General features: G+C 40.9%; 1 protein-coding gene across 2 annotated transcripts; it reads left to right on the top strand.

Annotated features, from left to right (window-relative positions):
- The first annotated feature begins 44 nt into the window (after nucleotides 1-44).
- Nucleotides 45-17,891, top strand: rnf114 (ring finger protein 114). 2 transcript variants are annotated; one of them, XM_057326807.1, is made up of 6 exons: nucleotides 45-308; nucleotides 645-732; nucleotides 8,713-8,819; nucleotides 9,318-9,432; nucleotides 11,414-11,521; nucleotides 17,524-17,891. In XM_057326807.1, the coding sequence occupies exons 1-6, from the start codon at nucleotides 190-192 to the stop codon at nucleotides 17,587-17,589; spliced, it is 603 nt and encodes a 200-aa protein (XP_057182790.1). In that variant the 5' UTR covers nucleotides 45-189; the 3' UTR covers nucleotides 17,590-17,891. The 2 variants fall into 2 exon arrangements, with proteins under 2 accessions (XP_057182790.1, XP_057182789.1); XM_057326806.1 differs by having other exon boundaries at nucleotides 66-308; nucleotides 582-732.
- Nucleotides 17,892-19,503: the final 1,612 nt, after the last annotated feature.

Raw genomic sequence — 19,503 nt, 5'->3', positions numbered from 1 at the left:
TGTTGCGTTTGTGTGCATTAGAGATTAACCACCCAGGCTTCGGTCGGCCAAGACTGCCTGCATCTCGTTTCACGTGTAGCGCGTGCAGAGTTGTCGCTGGCTCCTCCCATCGTCGAATCAAGCTCCAGACAGTGTGAATCTCACCGGACGCCGGAGTTGTAGAACGACACGGAACAGCGAGCGGCAGACATGGCGATGCTGAAAACAGCCCACCAACGCGATGCAAACGACGCCGCAGACGGAAAATTCGTGTGCCCCGTGTGTTTGGAAATATTCACCCGTCCGATGACCACACAGTGTGGACACACGTGAGTATTGACAGTTCTCCGTGGACATGCTCGCTTGAGCGTTTCGACGTAAATCGCGTTTAAATCAGGTCAGACAGATGCCAGGCTCGCTTAACATGTCATTTCACGTCATTTCATCTCAGTGTGCTTGTGTGAAGCAATGATCGAGAAACGCAACGGGCACAGGCGGGCTGCTTTCGGTTTTGTTTCTCGTGTAGAAAACTTTGCAGCGTGGCATTCTGGGAGTTGTAGTTGTTTCCACATGACACTTTTGCTTTCTCATCGCACTGTCAGATTCTGCCAGAGTTGTCTACAGGAGTGTTTACGGCCTCAGAAAGCAGTGTGTGCTGTCTGCAGATCAGATCTGAGCGAGTGGACTAAAGCCGATGCTTTGGAAGAGCTCATTCACAGATCATCAGGAAGATGCAAAGGCTGTGGAAATGAGGCGAGTACAAATCATTTTCAAGCGGTTTAACGTTAGTCCCATAATTCATATGATATACATGGAAAACTGATCTCTTTCCATTCGAACCACCATGAATGTGTGTGTTCTGTTCCTACTTCAGTAATTCCAGACTTTTAAAAACGATTTGACATGCGTTTATGTTTTGGCATGGGCAAACCATTTGTTTCTTGCAAAAAGGTCTGATCTTGTTTGTTCGTCATCCCTTGTTTGTAACAAATGTAGATGTTACAGTTCTTGCCATACAAGCAGTGCTGGAGATGGGTGCGTTTTATAAAAGCAATAAGCCTGTGAAGCCTTGGTTTATAACCGCTAAGAGGGTTTATAACTTTGGCCGTGCCTAACAAGACATCTTAGCTGTTACCATGGCTCCTTGGGCGATATTGCTTAAGTATAGACCACCTTTCAAGATGTAAACACTGATCCAGAAGCACTTCTGGTTTCAGTTTTATTTGTTTAATACTTCTATTTTCTTACATCTTATCTTACAAACATAATAAATTCTTAACGATATTCGTTTAACATTTTGACTCTGTAAGAAATGTTCTGTTGGTTGTATTGTGTTCGAATGTTTATGTAGTGTTAAACAACTGAATCAGGAAGTTCTCCTGGACCAACCAGCGCTGTTTGTGTCTTCCGAAGCGTTCTGTAAATCTTAAATGTCTTAAAGAATAGAGTGCCTCAGAGATGACTTATTTTTGTATGCAAACCCCGGAAGTGAGTTAGCATTTTATGACTTCCGGTTCCATTGCTCCAAAGTCTATAGAGGCCCTGTCCCAAATGACACACTCCGGTCTTGTGGACCTCCTCTGAGTCCACACTTGGTGACGTCAGGAAGTGCAGACCTATAGGGCACTAGGCACGAGTCCATAAGGGTACATGGGAGTGCATTTTGGGACAGACTTGAGGACATCACGCCGGAAAGAGCAAGCGGTGCTTTCTAATCTCTCTCACGGTACTTTGTTGTCATTCGCTGATCAGTCTGCGCAGCGCCGCGTGAAGTCGACCACTTATTGTCCCATTGTTGTTATTTGGGAGAACTGGGATTGGAGCTGCCGGTTTTTGTTGTTCTGTATTTCATATGTTGATATGCCACCCGAGCATTATACAATAGATACTTATGTTTGTAATGCATTCATTTGTCGTGACGTAAATGCAACTACTTATTATGTATTTATTTGTATACACTATACTTAATGTGCATAATGGCTTCTTAATATGCATATACAGGTGCTGGTCATATAATTAGAATATCATCAAAAAGTTGATTTATTTCACTAATTCCATTCAAAAAGTGAAACTTGTATATTATATTCATTCATTACACACAGACTGATATATTTCAAATGTTTATTTCTTTTAATTTGATGATTATAACTGACAACTAATGAAAATCTCAAATTCAGTATCTCAGAAAATTAGAATATTACTTAAGACCAATACAAAGAAAGGATTTTTAGAAATCTTGGCCAACTGAAAAGTATGAACATGAAAAGTATGAGCATGTACAGCACTCAATACTTAGTTGGGGCTCCTTTTGCCTGAATTACTGCAGCAATGCGGCGTGGCATGGAGTCGATCAGTCTGTGGCACTGCTCAGGTGTTATGAGAGCCCAGGTTGCTCTGATAGTGGCCTTCAGCTCTTCTGCATTGTTGGGTCTGGCATATCGCATCTTCCTCTTCACAATACCCCATAGATTTTCTATGGGGTTAAGGTCAGGCGAGTTTGCTGGCCAATTAAGAACAGGGATACCATGGTCCTTAAACCAGGTACTGGTAGCTTTGGCACTGTGTGCAGGTGCCAAGTCCTGTTGGAAAATGAAATCTGCATCTCCATAAAGTTGGTCAGCAGCAGGAAGCATGAAGTGCTCTAAAACTTCCTGGTATACGGCTGCGTTGACCTTGGACCTCAGAAAACACAGTGGACCAACACCAGCAGATGACATGGCACCCCAAACCATCACTGACTGTGGAAACTTTACACTGGACCTCAAGCAACGTGGATTCTGTGCCTCTCCTCTCTTCCTCCAGACTCTGGGACCCTGATTTCCAAAGGAAATGCAAAATTTACTTTCATCAGAGAACATAACTTTGGACCACTCAGCAGCAGTCCAGTCCTTTTTGTCTTTAGCCCAGGCGAGACGCTTCTGATGCTTCCTGCTGCTGACCAACTTTATGGAGATGCAGATTTCATTTTCCAACAGGACTTGGCACCTGCACACAGTGCCAAAGCTACCAGTACCTGGTTTAAGGACCATGGTATCCCTGTTCTTAATTGGCCAGCAAACTCGCCTGACCTTAACCCCATAGAAAATCTATGGGGTATTGTGAAGAGGAAGATGCGATATGCCAGACCCAACAATGCAGAAGAGCTGAAGGCCACTATCAGAGCAACCTGGCCTCTCATAACACCTGAGCAGTGCCACAGACTGATCGACTCCATGCCACGCCGCATTGCTGCAGTAATTCAGGCAAAAGGAGCCCCAACTAAGTATTGAGTGCTGTACATGCTCATACTTTTCATGTTCATACTTTTCAGTTGGCCAAGATTTCTAAAAATCCTTTCTTTGTATTGGTCTTAAGTAATATTCTAATTTTCTGAGATACTGAATTTGGGATTTTCATTAGTTGTCAGTTATAATCATCAAATTAAAAGAAATAAACATTTGAAATATATCAGTCTGTGTGTAATGAATGAATATAATATACAAGTTTCACTTTTTGAATGGAAATAGTGAAATAAATCAACTTTTTGATGATATTCTAATTATATGACCAGCACCTGTATGTTGTTATTTTATATTTCTCTATAATACAGAAGCTGTGTTGTTCAGCTTACAGAGTCCAGAGACAACTAGATATAAATCTACAACAAAACATGGCTTATTACCTTAAGTGAGAAAATGCACTGTATTAAAAGTTTTTATTCTTGAATAGCTGGCTTAATAGAAAATAAATAAGCAATAATATGAATATGAATATTAATATATTAATTTTGAATTTCATCAAAACATACATTTAAAAATGTATCCGTCATGTTTACGTATATATATATATTTTTTTATTTATCAATAGGGTAAATTACAATATGTAATAGTACAAAATTGCACAATGCAAATAACCAAAACAAAAAAACATCCGTTATACCTCTAAAACAGAATTTTATCCAGTAGCCGAGATGTCTTAACAGCTTTGCTGTTGTTGCGTAATAATATTAAAGAATCAACAAATTCTTTATATCTGTGGAAAACAATCTACATTTGGTACAATTGACAAACATTTTGCTTTATGTATATGGTATTTTCCAAGTAGAATAAGAATTTTAAGAATATTATCTATTTCCAAAGAACAAGTATCACAATCCAAAAACAAGACCATTTTGTCAGTTATATTAATAAACTTATAAAATGTCTTAAAAATCAACAAAGAGATATGTTTACGTATATGTCTGACATCCACGTCACTCCTCCCATCCGTTCTGTGATTGGGCGTTCGCAAAGGATTCCTGGGTAGGGGACTTCAGTGGAGTCTGCGTCAATGCGGGCTTCGCCGAAGACCGTGTCGAGGGCACAAAGGAGGCACTCGCGAGCAAACTTATGAGCGCTAGAAAGACAAATGGGACACCCTACTATGGCGTTATTATAATGACAAATGTCGCGAGCGCATTATTACAAGGCGAGAGCGCATTCTTGTAATACGAGCGCGCGAATCTCTCCGCTCGCACGCCGATTTCCTTTGCTCATGCACAAAACTGGACGCGCGCTTTCAGTTATACGCTGCTCTCTTTTGAATTGTCTCTCCTCTCGCTCAGTGAGCGTGTGCGCACTCAAAATGCGTGCCGTGCGTCCACGAATCCTTTGGTACTCTTGCTCTCGAGAGGTCCTCCTGCGTGTTCCAGGCATTATAGGCTGTCAAAAGTAGTCAACCAATCAGGGATAGGCTTCCACGGCGGGCCTATGAAAACGCGACCTTTTACATGGAATCTTATCGGTTGAAAGTGACTTGACGTATTCAACGAAGCAAGATTGATCCACCACGTTCTCAGGTAACAATATTAGTATATTTGATGCAACATTATTAATCAAATGTATATTAGAAATGAACGGGGCATTAGGATGCTTTGTAGGCTACATACAGTATAAACGTCAGTTTAACTACCATGTTATTCAGACAAAACAGGCCAACACCCTCAAGTTCATGTGGTCCTCGTGCATGTCGTACACTTAACATAGTATTGTCAAAATAGTACTAAATTGATTACCGAACAATTTAGATTGGTGTCTTAAGTTAGCTTTATTCTAAAATAATATTTACTACAAGTAACGGTACATATCAAAACAATAATAGCAGTGGAGCATTTGGAAATATCATATAATATTCTATACCTATTTGCTTATGCATTTAATGCATTTGCAGACAGACACTGTAAGTGTTCTGCATTCAGTGTTCCAGAAGTTCAGGGCATAAAACTGAACTACTATGCAATATACCAAACGCTCCCTTACCGTTCATTTCTAATATACATTTGATTAATAATGTTGCATCAAATATATAAAAATTGTTACCTGAGAACGTGGTGGATCCAGAGGCGTATTAAGACCTCATGGTGCCCCTGGGCAACAGCCCCAGAGGTGCCCCCCATCCACCCATCTACCCACACGCAAGAATCCACTCATTAAAAGATTTATATATTAAAAGATTTTATAAGAATGAAACTCAGCAATTTACAATATACTATTTTACAAGAATTACACATTAACATGAAACTTTTGTAGAAAAGAACACAAAAAACAACTCTTCATCATGCATTTTTAACAATTAGGCCTACTGTAGTTAAGAGGTCGCGTTTTCATTGGCCCGCCGTGGAAGCCTATCACTGATTGGTTGACTACTTTTGACAGCCTATAATACCTGGAGCGCACAGGATGACCTCTCGAGAGCAAGAGTACCAAAGGATTCGTGGTTGCACGGCACGCATTTTGAGTGCGCACACGCTCACTGAGCGAGAGGAGTGAAAATTCACAAGAGAGCAGCGTATAACTGAAAGCGCGCGTCCAGTTTTGTGCATGAGCAAAGGAAACCGGCGTGCGAGCGGAGAGATTCGCGCGCTCGTATTACAAGAATGCGCTCTCGCCTTGTAATAATGCGCTCTCGACATTTGTCATTATAATAACGCCATACCCTACGGACTCGTAGACTTGGCGAGAACGCGCAATTTAAGTCCACAAGACCGCAAGTCCACATGAAGTGCGCCATTTGGGACAGGGCCAGATGCGTCGCAAATCGCACACTTGTGCACTATTCTACGCCATTTTGTAGTATAAATATCCTCAAAAAAGAAGTGCACTTTAAGTATCCGGATGATGCACTTTTTCAACCGAAAATATGAAGTTGGAACTGTGGACACTTAACGCACTCAATGGTCACAGTTTGCTTATGTAGCGGAAGGGAGGCGGGGCTTTCAGACGCTGCTCGAGCAAAACTCTCCCGCAGAGTGATAATGCTTCAATCTGATGATGACTAAAGTAATGCTGGGCAAAACAGATGAAAACTACATTAATTGTACAATGTTCACGTTGATTTTTATTCACACGCATTGTGCCGTGCGATTGACGTCATTTGCGCTCGTCTGGGAAACCGATATACTAAGGTTAGTATAAAACCGTTTATTATTCCATTTAGGACGATACTACCCTTCTAAAATTCATACACTACATGGTTGAGTGCCTAGTGCATAGTATGTCATTTGGGACACAGCTTCTATGGGTTTTTGGTAAATCGCCATAAGTTTCAAGTTTACTTTATTTATATAGCACATTTACCACAGCCGCAACACTGACCAAAGTGCTTCACAGAGTACACAGCATCATAAAAAGGTACAAAACAGATTAAAACAATGATCCTGAAATAAAACACAAAAATATAATAGACATAAATAAAAATCTAATATGCCAATGAAAACAGATCATTAAAAATGGTTAGACTAAAGGCCATTCGGATCTCCACTGGCAAGTCATTCCAGAGACGAGGCCCAATTACCGAGAAGGCCCGGTCACCTCTACGCTTAAGTCTGGAATGTGGAATTAAAAGAAGGTTCTGGTCACCAGATCTTAGACTTCTTGAGGGGATAAATTGGTGTAGCAATTCAGATAGGTAACTGGGTGCTTGGTTGTGCAAAGATTTAAAAACAAACAATAAGATTTTAAAATGTATTCTAAATTGTACCGGCAGCCAATGAAGGGCCTTTAAAAGCGGAGTAGCGTGATCCTTTTTTCTTTTTTAAAAGAAATCTAGAGGCAGCATTTTGGACCAGTTGAAGACTGGCAATTTGGGCTTTAGAAATGCCACAGTATAGCGAGTTGCAATAGTCGAGTCGCGACGTAATAAAAGCATGCAACGGCATCTCCAGTGTCTTATCAGTAAGGAAATGTTTAATTTTTGCAAGTATGCGTAACTGATGAAAGCTGGACCCAATTACAGTAGAACTTTGTTTATCAAACTTTAATGAGTCATCCAAAATAACACTCAGATTCCGTACCTGCTAGGACCTAAAGGCAGATATGGATCCGACATCATAATTAAATGCTTTCGAATTTTCTGAAGGGCCAAAAATGATTACTTCAGTTTTTTCCTCATTTAATGTTAGAAAATAATAAGGTCTGTGGTAAACAAAACCTCTAAATATTTTCACGTTTTAATCTATGACATAAAACACACAAGTTATAACTCGTTTGTGTTTTTTTTTAAAGTCTTATTGTGTCTTAAAAACGGCGGTTGCTAACAAGTTGCTAAAAGCGACTACTTCCTTTGGCGGGGACGTTAGATGTCATAGCGCATATAAATTTCAGAAATAATGCAACATGGGCACAAATCTCCAAAAATCATTGTTAGGGATTCATCCACAAAGTAATTACTTGCCAAGGAGCACGTTTTTAATAAAGTTTGAAAAAGTTGTTGGAGGCTTGGTGGTGGTGACTTTGATATCGAGCGACCATAGTGTAGTCTGTTTATAGCCTTGTTAGCTTTTTACTCTTTACTTCTGTATTTAGTAGATGTATATGATGCACCAATTCTATGGTTCGGGTCAGGTCACGGTTTTAGAGCCACGGTTTGGTTCGAATCTGTTTGATGTGGGTGATAACAGGATAGTATGTACTGATTTTCTAGCCACGGTGCCAAACGCAAGAAGACCATACCTCAACTTTTAAAACCGCGGGTCTCCCGGGACTGTCGGTTAATTCCTGATTAACGTGAGAAACTGAAATACTGGAGTTTCACCGGAGAAATAACGAAACGGATGGATGGCTGCAGATGGGTATGAAAAACGGGAGTGTTGACAGGTATGCAAGAAACTGCAGGCAGAGAATAAGGACATCCTACCTATAGCGAGGTACTGCCAGTGGAGAAAAGCAAGGGATGAAAGGAGAGAAGCAGAGCGAACACAGAGTCAGACTCAGGCTGTAATGTTTTGCGATTTTTTTTTCACAACGGATTCATTAAAGTGGCTGTCCGTAAGAATGGCCTCTTTGTCGTCATCTCAGTTTGTAATTGCTACTGCAGGTGATGTGTGGAGGTATTTTCTTTACGTGTGTTGTGATTCGGCACTGCTCCACTGCGCGGATGTATTTGTAGTATGTAGGCTTCAAAAATAGCAAATATTGTGTTAATCTGTAAAGAAACGTGAAAACATCATGAACATTCACACAGAGCTTATTTTTTGTGATCTTACAAAAGTTTGTGGGAAAATTGTGGGAACCAGCGCGGCGCTACCTTCCGGGTTAGCCTACAAAAATACTTCATCTCTGAGGCACTCCATTCCCTTTTTCCTCAGGATGTTCTACTTAGTTTTTACAAATTCATCATTGGTTGGTTATCACTGATGTCATAACTAAGTGTGCATCTGTAGATGAAGAGCTTCAAACTCAAGTGAAGAAAGGTTTTGATCATTCCTCTCTCGAGCAGGTACCTTTGTCCCAGATGAGATCCCACACAGAAACTTGCTCCAAATATCAAGACTATGTCAAAGAGGGTATGAAGTCCATTTCACAGAAACAGCCTTCCATTGCCAGGTATTACCGATGTTAAATTCATTTATGACATCAGAGGCGGTTCTAAGGTGAGTGGATATCCAGGGCTTAGCCCAGAGACATCCATTTATGAGTTAGAATATACCTTTGTCCTCTTAAAATGTCGGACTTGTAACCCAGAGGTGAAGATAAAGATGTGAAGGCTCCGGCAAAGGATAAATGGATTTTCAGCACCGACATGCCTGGGGAAAAAAAGAGCGTGTCGAACATGCGCCCCACGATAGCGTTGCTTCCTATTTGAGTGCACTAAAAATAACCAATTTGTGCGCAAAAGATCTGATGTGAACGGCCCCGAAGCGATTCATACAGGGCATGGCAATAAAAACATTTGGGGCTTTACTGAAAACATTCGGGGCTTCAGCCCCCTTAGCGCCGCTCCTGTATGACATCATATGTATACTGTATATGTATATGTGCCATGCATTGTTTTTTTACAACATGTATATATGGAGATGTTTCTTGATCCTTCTGTTCCTGTAGTTCAGTGCCGAACCGCTTCACGTTCACCTGTCCCTACTGTGACCTCCCTAACTTTGATCAGGATGGTCTGTTGGAACACTGCACCTCACGGCACACACATGACCCACGTCCAGTGGTGAGACAGCGTGTCACTGCTGGTTAATACAAGCACTCTTCTGTGTCTGTCTTCTTATTTTTAGCCTTTAAGCTTACATATGCAGTTGTGCTTTTAGATGAACATTCAGTTTCTGTTCATTCACGTTCATTTTGTTTTGTCTTTTAACACAATTTGTTTCTCAACAAAATACAGTTTTTATTATTTTTTATGTCATAATTTGAAGGAAATGTTGAATAATTGTTTTTCTTAATTAAAATTAAAGCACTCTGTTACCTTTCCTAGGCTTGTAAACAGGTTTATATTTGACACAACATAACCACACAGCTGCTTTTTTTCACATCTTCCTCAAATTTAAAATACATAAATCCCATGTTCTGTATGTCATCAAAGACATTAAAATGCATAGAGAATAAAACATCTAAAAGTTATTCTCAAGCGTGTAGATCTAAACCGCTTCACCGTTTTGTATCACTCCGCCACTAAGCTAACTATTAAGTTATGAAACATGCACATTTGGCAGTGTCTCTTAGATCAATTCACAGCTGTGAATTGTGAAGTGGCTGTGTGCACCTGAACAAACTGGTTGCCCCTCAATTAAACAGACAGAGTGGGAGAGATAACTTGCTGCTGTAAACAAGCGCACGTTTACATAAAAAAAAAACAATGGAAAGTGCGGCAGTGCAATGGAATTAACACATTCTCTGTGCGTCCTTGTACAGTCTCTGTCTCGTTTATTCACACACGTCACATGTTGTCTCATTATTTCTTACTAATAACTTCACTGAAGCAGCACAGCGCAAATTTAAAAGATGTGACGATTTGGAATTAGTAATGGAGGTTTGTTTAACTGTATGCTGGACTTGAATTTGTGGCGGAAGAAAGTAGTTCCCCAGTTCCTTTAAAAAATGGAGGGTTTTAAAGACACTCTGATGTTGTTTCTGATTTATCTATCTACACACTTGTGCCGTCGAACTGTTGTATAAATGCAAAATCGCTATCGTAGTCCTGTGATAGTGCTCTTATATCAGCGGCTTTGATTGTTTCCTGTACTCGGGATACCAACCAATTTACTCGCAGTGCTGATAACTTTCCTGAGTGAACTCTTTTGTTTTACCGTAGCATTTCCAAACCAGCATATGATACAAAAGGTTTATATTAAAAGACATCATCTTCCTAAGGTAGTAATCGTTCCTGACCCTTTTTGGTAACAGCATCAGTCCCACCTCATTTTATGATCTAAAACCACTCCAAGGTATTTGTACTGCTCAACTCTTTGTATCTGCTCCCCTTTAATTGTGGTTAAACTCTTTCCTGAAATCAATACACATTTCTTTAGTTTTTAAAACATTTAAATTAAGATTTGATGTCACACAAAGCAATAAATTAATCTAACACAGGTCTATGGCTGTCCTCATCGCCTTCAAGGAGACTAACCAATGCAGTATCATCTGCAAATGTAATCAAATATTTCCCAGGACAAGTACTTATTTGTGTACAAAATAAACAGTAAGGGTGAGAGGACACAACCTTGTGGAGAACCATCATTCGTAATTTAGCTTTCCTGTAGCTCAGTGGTAAGAGCATGGCGTTAGCAATGCCAAGGTCATGGGTACGATCCCAGGGATTGCACATACAGTACTTAGAAACAAATGTGTAGTGTAATGTAATGTAAGTCTGCCAAATGCATAAATGTAAATAAATGTAATTTGTTTATCAGATAATGAGGTACCAACACACACTTGTTGAACCCTATTACATTAATAAATCCTATGTAAATATCAGTTCAACAGAAAATTTCAGAATCTAGACAGCTAATACAGATGTTACCCTGAATGCAGAGTATTTGTGTAAAAAAGTGTCAGGAATTGACTAGCACAGCTTTGTTGGATAAATGAGATAATGTATAAAAATAGCATTCATGGGTCATTATAAATGAATGATTTACCAAAAACGAGCAGTCATCACAATATTTCTATGCTGCTGTTGTCATCTGTTACAGGTGTGTCCAATTTGTGCCTCCATGCCCTGGGGTGACCCCAATTACAGGAGCACCGACTTCTTTCAGCACATCAAGATAAGACATGCTTTCTCTTACGATACTTTTGTGGTAAGTCCATTTTCATAAACCGGTTTTAATGGCTTATACTTTTTTCATGCTAGAACATACTGTATGTTCCTGTAAATTCTAGTTGTGCCTTTACATGAATGTGATTTTCTGAGCTTTCTTTTTTCCATATAATGTCAGGAAGTGAGGGCTGTGAAAGCACCTCACGCGTGCGTGGATCAGATTGAAAACTAAAAGGTTCAACTTTAAAGATATTGTGTCTTTTGAAAGAACTCTTATTCGAATATCAATGTCATTTCATGACTGTAGCACACACACAGAAAACAAACAAGTGAGTTTTCTTGCTGTTGTGAGAAGGCCAGGCATGTACTGGCCATCAGGTCTGCCGTGACATTCCTGGTGGGCATATGTATTTCTCGCAACCATATTAATGTAATCAGTCAAGCGTTGGACCGCTGCATCTCTGGACGCATAGAGCTGAAGCGAGACTGAGATGAGCGTGTCACAAAGTGTGTATCTATAGCTAACACGGTCTCACGGGAATTCGTGACAATGTCACCAAATGTAATGTATTGCTTCGTGTTCATAGACATGCATTTCCCCTTTTTTTTCGTGTCACTCAGCACGACTTTCAATCAAAGATATTTTAATACGCGGTATCTTTTATATGTATAAAATATTTATCGAAGCAATCTGATAGGATTTTTTTAGGCTACCTATTTAACGAGGTGGCTCATTCGTGTGAATTCCTACGATCTCATTCGTTCGTTTCATTATGATTTGACTTTGCCCCTGTGACGTTGGGTTTAAGGGCTGGGTTAGGTCGGGCCTTTATCATTAGGCTTGTTCTACTTGATGCGGCGCCGCAAGATCCGACAGGCGGATGACATCAAATTACCGCGAGAGCGATTCGAAAGCAAACTTTTTATCGTTTTTCGAATCGCTCTCGCGGTACTTTGATGTCGTCCGCCTGTCGGATCTTGCGGCGCCGCATCAAGTCGAACAAGACTATTGCTTTGCCACCTCGTGAAATGCAGGCGTTTCATGCCGAGTTCACACTTTTGGCCCCGATTTTCAGTCGCCGACAGGTTTTGAGAAATCACAGACAAATTTCCGAAATCGGAGGGAAATAGGTGCTCGTTCACGCGAGTGACAATCACGCATTGTGAATGATCAAAGACGCGCTCTGAGAGAGTGGACGCCCGTGAAATATTTGGCATGCTAAATATACAGGTGCTGGTCATATAATTAGAATATCATCAAAAAGTTGATTTATTTCACTAATTCCATTCAAAAAGTGAAACTTGTATATTATATTCATTCATTACACACAGACTGATATATTTCAAATGTTTATTTCTTTTAATTTGATGATTATAACTGACAACTAATGAAAATCCCAAATTCAGTATCTCAGAAAATTAGAATATTACTTAAGACCAATACAAAGAAAGGATTTTTAGAAATCTTGGCCAACTGAAAAGTATGAACATGAAAAGTATGAGCATGTACAGCACTCAATACTTAGTTGGGGCTCCTTTTGCCTGAATTACTGCAGCAATGCGGCGTGGCATGGAGTGGATCAGTCTGTGGCACTGCTCAGGTGTTATGAGAGCCCAGGTTGCTCTGATAGTGGCCTTCAGCTCTTCTGCATTGTTGGGTCTGGCATATCTCATCTTCCTCTTCACAATACCCCATAGATTTTCTATGGGGTTAAGGTCAGGCGAGTTTGCTGGCCAATTAAGAACAGGGATACAATGGTCCTTAAACCAGGTACTGGTAGCTTTGGCACTGTGTGCAGGTGCCAAGTCCTGTTGGAAAATGAAATCTGCATCTCCATAAAGTTGGTCAGCACCTTTCGGCCACTCAAAATCCTGCTGTGTGAAATGAGTTCTGACTGAAAAATACATCGGCGATGATCTACAGCCAATGAGAAGGCAAGATATACAGCCAATGAGAAGGCAAGATACAAGGCAAAATGAGGTTCGGTGACACATGGCTGCAGTGTTCCGCGAGAACTCTGATATCACGTATCACTTTTAGCGTGCGTTTGATTGTAAAATGTGCGGACCAGACAGTTGTCGCGATTCTGACCTATCAGTCATGCAGTGTGTAATCTCCTGTCGCCCATCCATCACTCAATGTGAACTCGGCATTAGCTAAATGAGTTTAAAAAAAAAAGGGATTTTAGGGTTTAGCAGGGGTGGGCAAACTTTATACCTCGAGGGCCTCATCAAATTTTCGAATCCATGTTAAGGGCCGCTTATTATTCGCACATTAAATTAAATCTTTTTGTTATTTATTTCAAACTGAAATTTGATAACTACTGTAGTGTATGGACATGCAATTCCTTCTACACTGTGTTTTATAAACACTTTGCACACTGTCATAAACCACATTATTAGCCACAATTATTTATAGTATACATTGTTTTATTATATTATACAGTAAATATCTGATCTGATCTAACTCTTTTATATTTAAAAGAGAAAAACCACCACCACTAACACTTTTCTTTATCTCTACCATTTGTGCACATCACTGGTAATACATGTACATAACAATGTGAAATCGGATGTGTAATATACAGTTCTAAAAATAAAACATTGTAATATTACAATTCGAGTTAAACATTTGGCCTTGCAAACAGCTCTCAATTTAATTTATATCCATTGTGAGCCATATTTACAATTATTCTGGTTCTCGAATCTGATTTGGCTAAATCGGATTTATAAGAAGTGAAAGTAAAAGCAGTCTCTCTTAGAGCATTTCTCAGCAATAGTGACCGATTGCAGAACAACAGAACCATATGTCACAGCCGTATCTTTTTCTCAGCGCTCAAGACGCAAGTGTCTCGAGACGCGCTATTGATAACAGAAATTGCCATGTCATGCTATAGTAAACCAAAGCTCACAACACTCGTCCCGCCTAAGCACGAGGCGCTTCAAAAGACACGAGACGCTTCAAAAGACACGAGACGCTTCAAAAGACACGAGACGCAAACGCAGCGTTTAAACCCGTCCGTCTGGCTTGCGCAATAGAGCATGTCTCCCTCTCTTTTCATTTATACTAAAGTATGCTGCATTGCAGACTCGCGCCATCTAATGGATTTTGTGTGTATTGCATTTGGTTTTCACCAAAATCCTAACTGAAAAGATATGTTATTGAATATAGGGCTGTGACGGTGGCCGTGACAACCGCACCACCGCGGTGGTAAAGTGCCATGACGGTGGCGAACTGCCATCGGCGGTAGTGCACGTCACTCTTGACAAATATAGGTGTAATAAATATGAGAGTTGCGATAACGATTGCTAGTTGTAGCCTTTCAGTTGTGGGTGGTTTTATTTAAAAGATTTTACATTAACAGAAATTATTGGCATACGTTTCCGTTGGTGCGTTCGAGCGCGGGCCTGCACGGCAAAACCCAGGTTATTCTGCGGGTTTTGCAATGGATCTTGTTGTGAAATGAACAGATACGTAAAATCAAAACTGGCTATGACCCGCTTGCTTAGTGTCGGAGCGCGCGCAGGTTTTGCCGCGGTTGCGGAGAGACATCTCTTCATTTGCGCTCCTGTGCACATCTTCTGAACGCGCATTTAGTGCAGCTGTACACATTTTAATCTGGACAATGTCAACAAGTAAGTTTCACATCAACGAGTCAGAAAAAGTAAAGTTTTTATGGCAATCTGAATAGGAAAGCCAATGTAGGTTTAAACAGTTTGTTTCTAATGGAATTGTTAAGGACTGTAAGGGTTAATACGCCACTGACTATACTGCAACAAGAGCTTTTTTATTTAGCATTTAGCTTTCTTATATCATTTAAGTTTTCATTATTTACTGATGTTTATTTAAATGTTTTATATGCTGTAGTGTGCCGTTTCACTGATGGATTTGCGCGTTAAACATTGACGGATGTTTCATCCTCATTTATTTCAGATATCATATTTCAGTTTCAAGTATTTAACAATTTCAAGTATTTAAATAAGGTCTATGTTTCTCTTCCACTCGTCATGTGGTTGCTACACGCAAATATAATAATATAAATATTATTTATATAAATAATATATATTTCTCAACCACCGCACCACCGCGGTCGATTTGTCTATTACCACCGCGGTGGTAAAAAACTGCCACCGTCACAGCCCTAGTGACACGAAAAAAGTTTGTGCTGACTGACATCATAAAGCAGTTTGCCGACCCAATCCATTTAGTTATGCTTTTAAAACGTTTAAATAAGTTAGTAGGGCTGCAACAACTAATCGATAAAATCGATAATAATCGATAATGAAATTCGTTGTCAACGAATTTCATTATCGATTAGTTGATCTGTGACGTCACTTGCGAGCTGCGCAGTTACAAATCAAGCGCGTCTTCTTCAGTTTTAAAATTACCGTTTTAGATGTGTCTCTCCGTGCAGCATGAGCTGCGCAGTTTTAAAGGTCAGACGTGGTTCTCCGTGGATGCGTCTCTTCGTGCAGCGCGAGATACGCAGTTTTAAAGTCACACGTGTCTCTCCATGCTGCAGGATGTTCGCAGTTTGAAAGTCACACGTGTCTCTCCGTGCAGCGCGAGGTACGCAGTTTTAAAGTCAGACGTGTCTCTCCGTGGATGCGTCTCCGTGCGACACAAGTTGCGTAGTTTTAAAGTCAGACGTGTCTCTCGGTGCATGCGTCTCTCCGTGCAGCGCGAGGTGCGCAGTTTGAAAGTCACACGTGTCTCTCCGTGCAGCGCGAGGTACGCAGTTTTAAAGTCAGACGTGTCTCTCCGTGGATGCGTCTCCGTGCGACACAAGTTGCGCAGTTTTAAAGTCAGACGTGTCTCTCGGTGCATGCGTCTCTCCGTGCAGCGCGAGGTGCGCAGTTTGAAAGTCACACGTGTCTCTGCGTGCAGCGCGAGGTACACAGTTTTAAAGTCAGACGTGTCTCTCGGTGCGTGCGTCTCCGTGCAGCGCGAGGTGCGCAGTTTTAAAGTCCGACGTGTTCTGCATGCATCTCTTCAAGCTGCGCAGTTTTAAAGTTTAAAGGGGAGAGGTGTTTTAAATGACAAAATTAAAGATTAGTAAAACCCAATTTGTGGCATTTGCACTTTGCAAAGTACATAATAGGCTAAATACCCTGATTTGGGGGTTTATTTAGTTCAGAGGTGGGTAACGAAGTACATTTACTTGAGTACTGTACTTAAGTACACTTTTTGAGTTTTTATACTTAAGTATTGCTTTTACTTTTTACTGTACTTCACTACATTTGAATGACAAATATCTCACTTTTCATGGCACAAAAAAATTATTTCCTTGGCCGACCCTCCCCTCGCTCCCACATTTGGGAGAGACTATTGTCAGTTGCTTCTAATATGACACATGAATCAACTCACCAGGTGTGTTAATTATGGAGACATTAACAACATTTTGGGAGAAGGCTAATGAGTTCAGTTGTGTATACTTTTCCCATATCTGATTTACTTATTATAAGCAAAAGATGTAGTTACAGTTTATCAGATTAATCGAAAAAACAAAAAAAAACAATCGGCCAACTAATCGATTATCAAAATAATCGTTAGTTGCAGCCCTAAAAATATCACAACTAAATCACTGCACAATGACTGTTACTTGATGATGAAGTAACATGAGAACTAACGTTATTTTTCATTAGAAAGATGATGTGTGAACTAGTCATCATTTTTTATTTCACTTTTATATTTTGTGACTACCTTGTGAACCTAAATAGACCAAGTGTTTTTTATTGTTGTGTGTTTGCACAACTGTATTGGGCCAGCTTGGATGAAGTCCAGGTCCGATTTTCTGTCCTAGACCAGCCCTGACCTCAGCCGTTGGTTGATCTTATGATGTGTTTTTGTTTAGAAAGTAGATTTTTGTTTGATTATGGAAGCCTCAATGAAAGCGAGCCAGATCAGTCACTGTGATAACCGTGTTATCAGTGCTGGTTCAGCAGGTCACCCGAAAGCCTTCAATAGTGTTTGGGAGGCAAAGGTGCTGTTTTCTTTACCTCAGATCTCCTTTGTGAAATGCCTCTTTGATTTGTTTTCAGGATTACGCTACAGATGAACAAACCATGATCCAGGAAGCTCTACAGCGCTCTCTTATGGATAACTGATGTTACGGGACTTAAATCACAAGCTAAACACACACACAAATCTATAATCTGTTTTTATTAGAGGTTGAGGGCTATTTTGCTGCAAAACTATTTTTATCAGACATGTATAGTACATCCAGCAGAAGTTGGCGATTTTGTGTCTGATGTTCCAAAACACTCCAAATCATATGTCTCATATATTATAGCAACTGTCATTTATGTATGCTAAAGAGTTGATATTTCATGAGAAATGTGTTCATAATTAACGTAAACGTGTGTAACGCTGCAGCCCGGTATATAAAATATTCCTGTTATTATTATAACGCTTAATGTTTTTCTTTGGTGACAGTTAAAATCAGAGGAATGTGTTTTTTCTTCATTTGTCTATTATCATTCAGTTTATTGCAGAGCGATATACTGAAATAAGTGTGTATGCGTTTGAAACCGTAGCGGGGCAGTATTGTGTCGTTAGTCTAACACAACTAACCAGGCCTGCAGGGGGTCAGCCCACCCTTTCAGAAGCTTTGCCCACCCTGCCTCCACCCAGAGCCGCTGAGAGAGAGGATCCGTGACCCACCGTTGCTGTGAAAAAACTGTTCCATTGCAGTGAACGGAGTTGGTGCGACTCTGCGGCCACCCTGCCCCTGCCCCCACACCACATAACAGACCATCACAAAATGAATGCGATATTCTAGTCAGATCCAGATATTTTTCTTTTCTCTTTTTTTTTTTGGCGAGACAGTCTTAGCTCAGTGGTCAGGAACCTATGGCTCGCGAGACACACGTGTCTCTTTTCAAAAATCATGTGGCTCGCCTGGTGTCTTACCCTTCACCAACATTTGATTCTTAAAAAAAATCATAATATGAGTATTTCAGGTTATCCTGGCCAATAAATGTATGCAGTGCTATGCGCAAGCGTCACATCAACGGCAAACAACTTTTCTATGGTAATCTCTCGCGCCCGCAGCCCAGATGAAGCTACCCAGAGCGTGAGGAGTTTAGAAGAGCGAGCATCATGCTTTTATTGAAAGTTAGGGACTGTATCCACCGAGGCGCTTTTAGGGCCTGATCAGACAGAACGCGCCTTTTGCTGTTAGACGCGCCTCTTTTGAATTGTTTTCAGTTGGCAGGGAGCGTTTTGCGCGCTGCTTATGCGCGCCGGGCGCCTCGCGTTTCTGCCGCCTGCAGCGCCTCGAGTTTTAGGCGGAGCGCTCTGAGCGCCCGAAGTTGAAAAAAACTCAACTCTGAGCAGAAAAGCGCTTCACGTCATGTGTGCTTTTTTCCATTGTCCAGTCGAATGAGTGGAGAAGCGGGGCTTCCCTTGTCGTTGTTCCCTTGACCACTTCCCTTGTTCAGTTTTTCTTTCTACGCCAGGGGGTGCTGCAGCCCCCGCAGCACCCCCACTTCCCGCGGCTATGGAACAGTCCCCCAAAAACATGTTTCTACACTTGTATTATAGTAAAACCATAGTTACCTTTCATAAGAAGTGCTTCACATATTAAACTTTACATATGTTATTTAAAATATATTGGATAAAGAGTCTGCATTGTTCTGCGTGGATTAATCATTGAGATGCATGTATAGACGTGCCTGCTCGGCTAGACTCGTATCCCCCTCGTTTGTTTTCGGATGCGTTGCCGCGCGCGCAGTTACAAAAAAAGACGTGCACACCGCCACGCGAAATGAGGTCGCGCGCACTCAAAGCGAACTTCCGCCAACACCGTGATGACGTCATGTTTGCCGCGCGCACCCAAGCGAACCTGCGGACGCGTCGAGTATACAGTAAAGCGTAATTTATGGAGAGCCGCGTACCCTACGCCGTAGCCTGACGCGCACCTCTCCAAAAATGTAACAACGCGTCAACTCAACGCGGACCCTACGCGGACCGCAAGCGCTGTGATTGGTCGGTTTGGCAGCATCGTACTTCCTTCTACG

This window comes from Triplophysa rosa, unplaced genomic scaffold, assembly GCF_024868665.1.
Source record: "Triplophysa rosa unplaced genomic scaffold, Trosa_1v2 scaffold137_ERROPOS1633012, whole genome shotgun sequence".
Classification (NCBI taxonomy): Eukaryota; Metazoa; Chordata; class Actinopteri; order Cypriniformes; family Nemacheilidae; genus Triplophysa; species Triplophysa rosa.
This window is presented reverse-complemented; position numbering and strand designations above follow the sequence as displayed.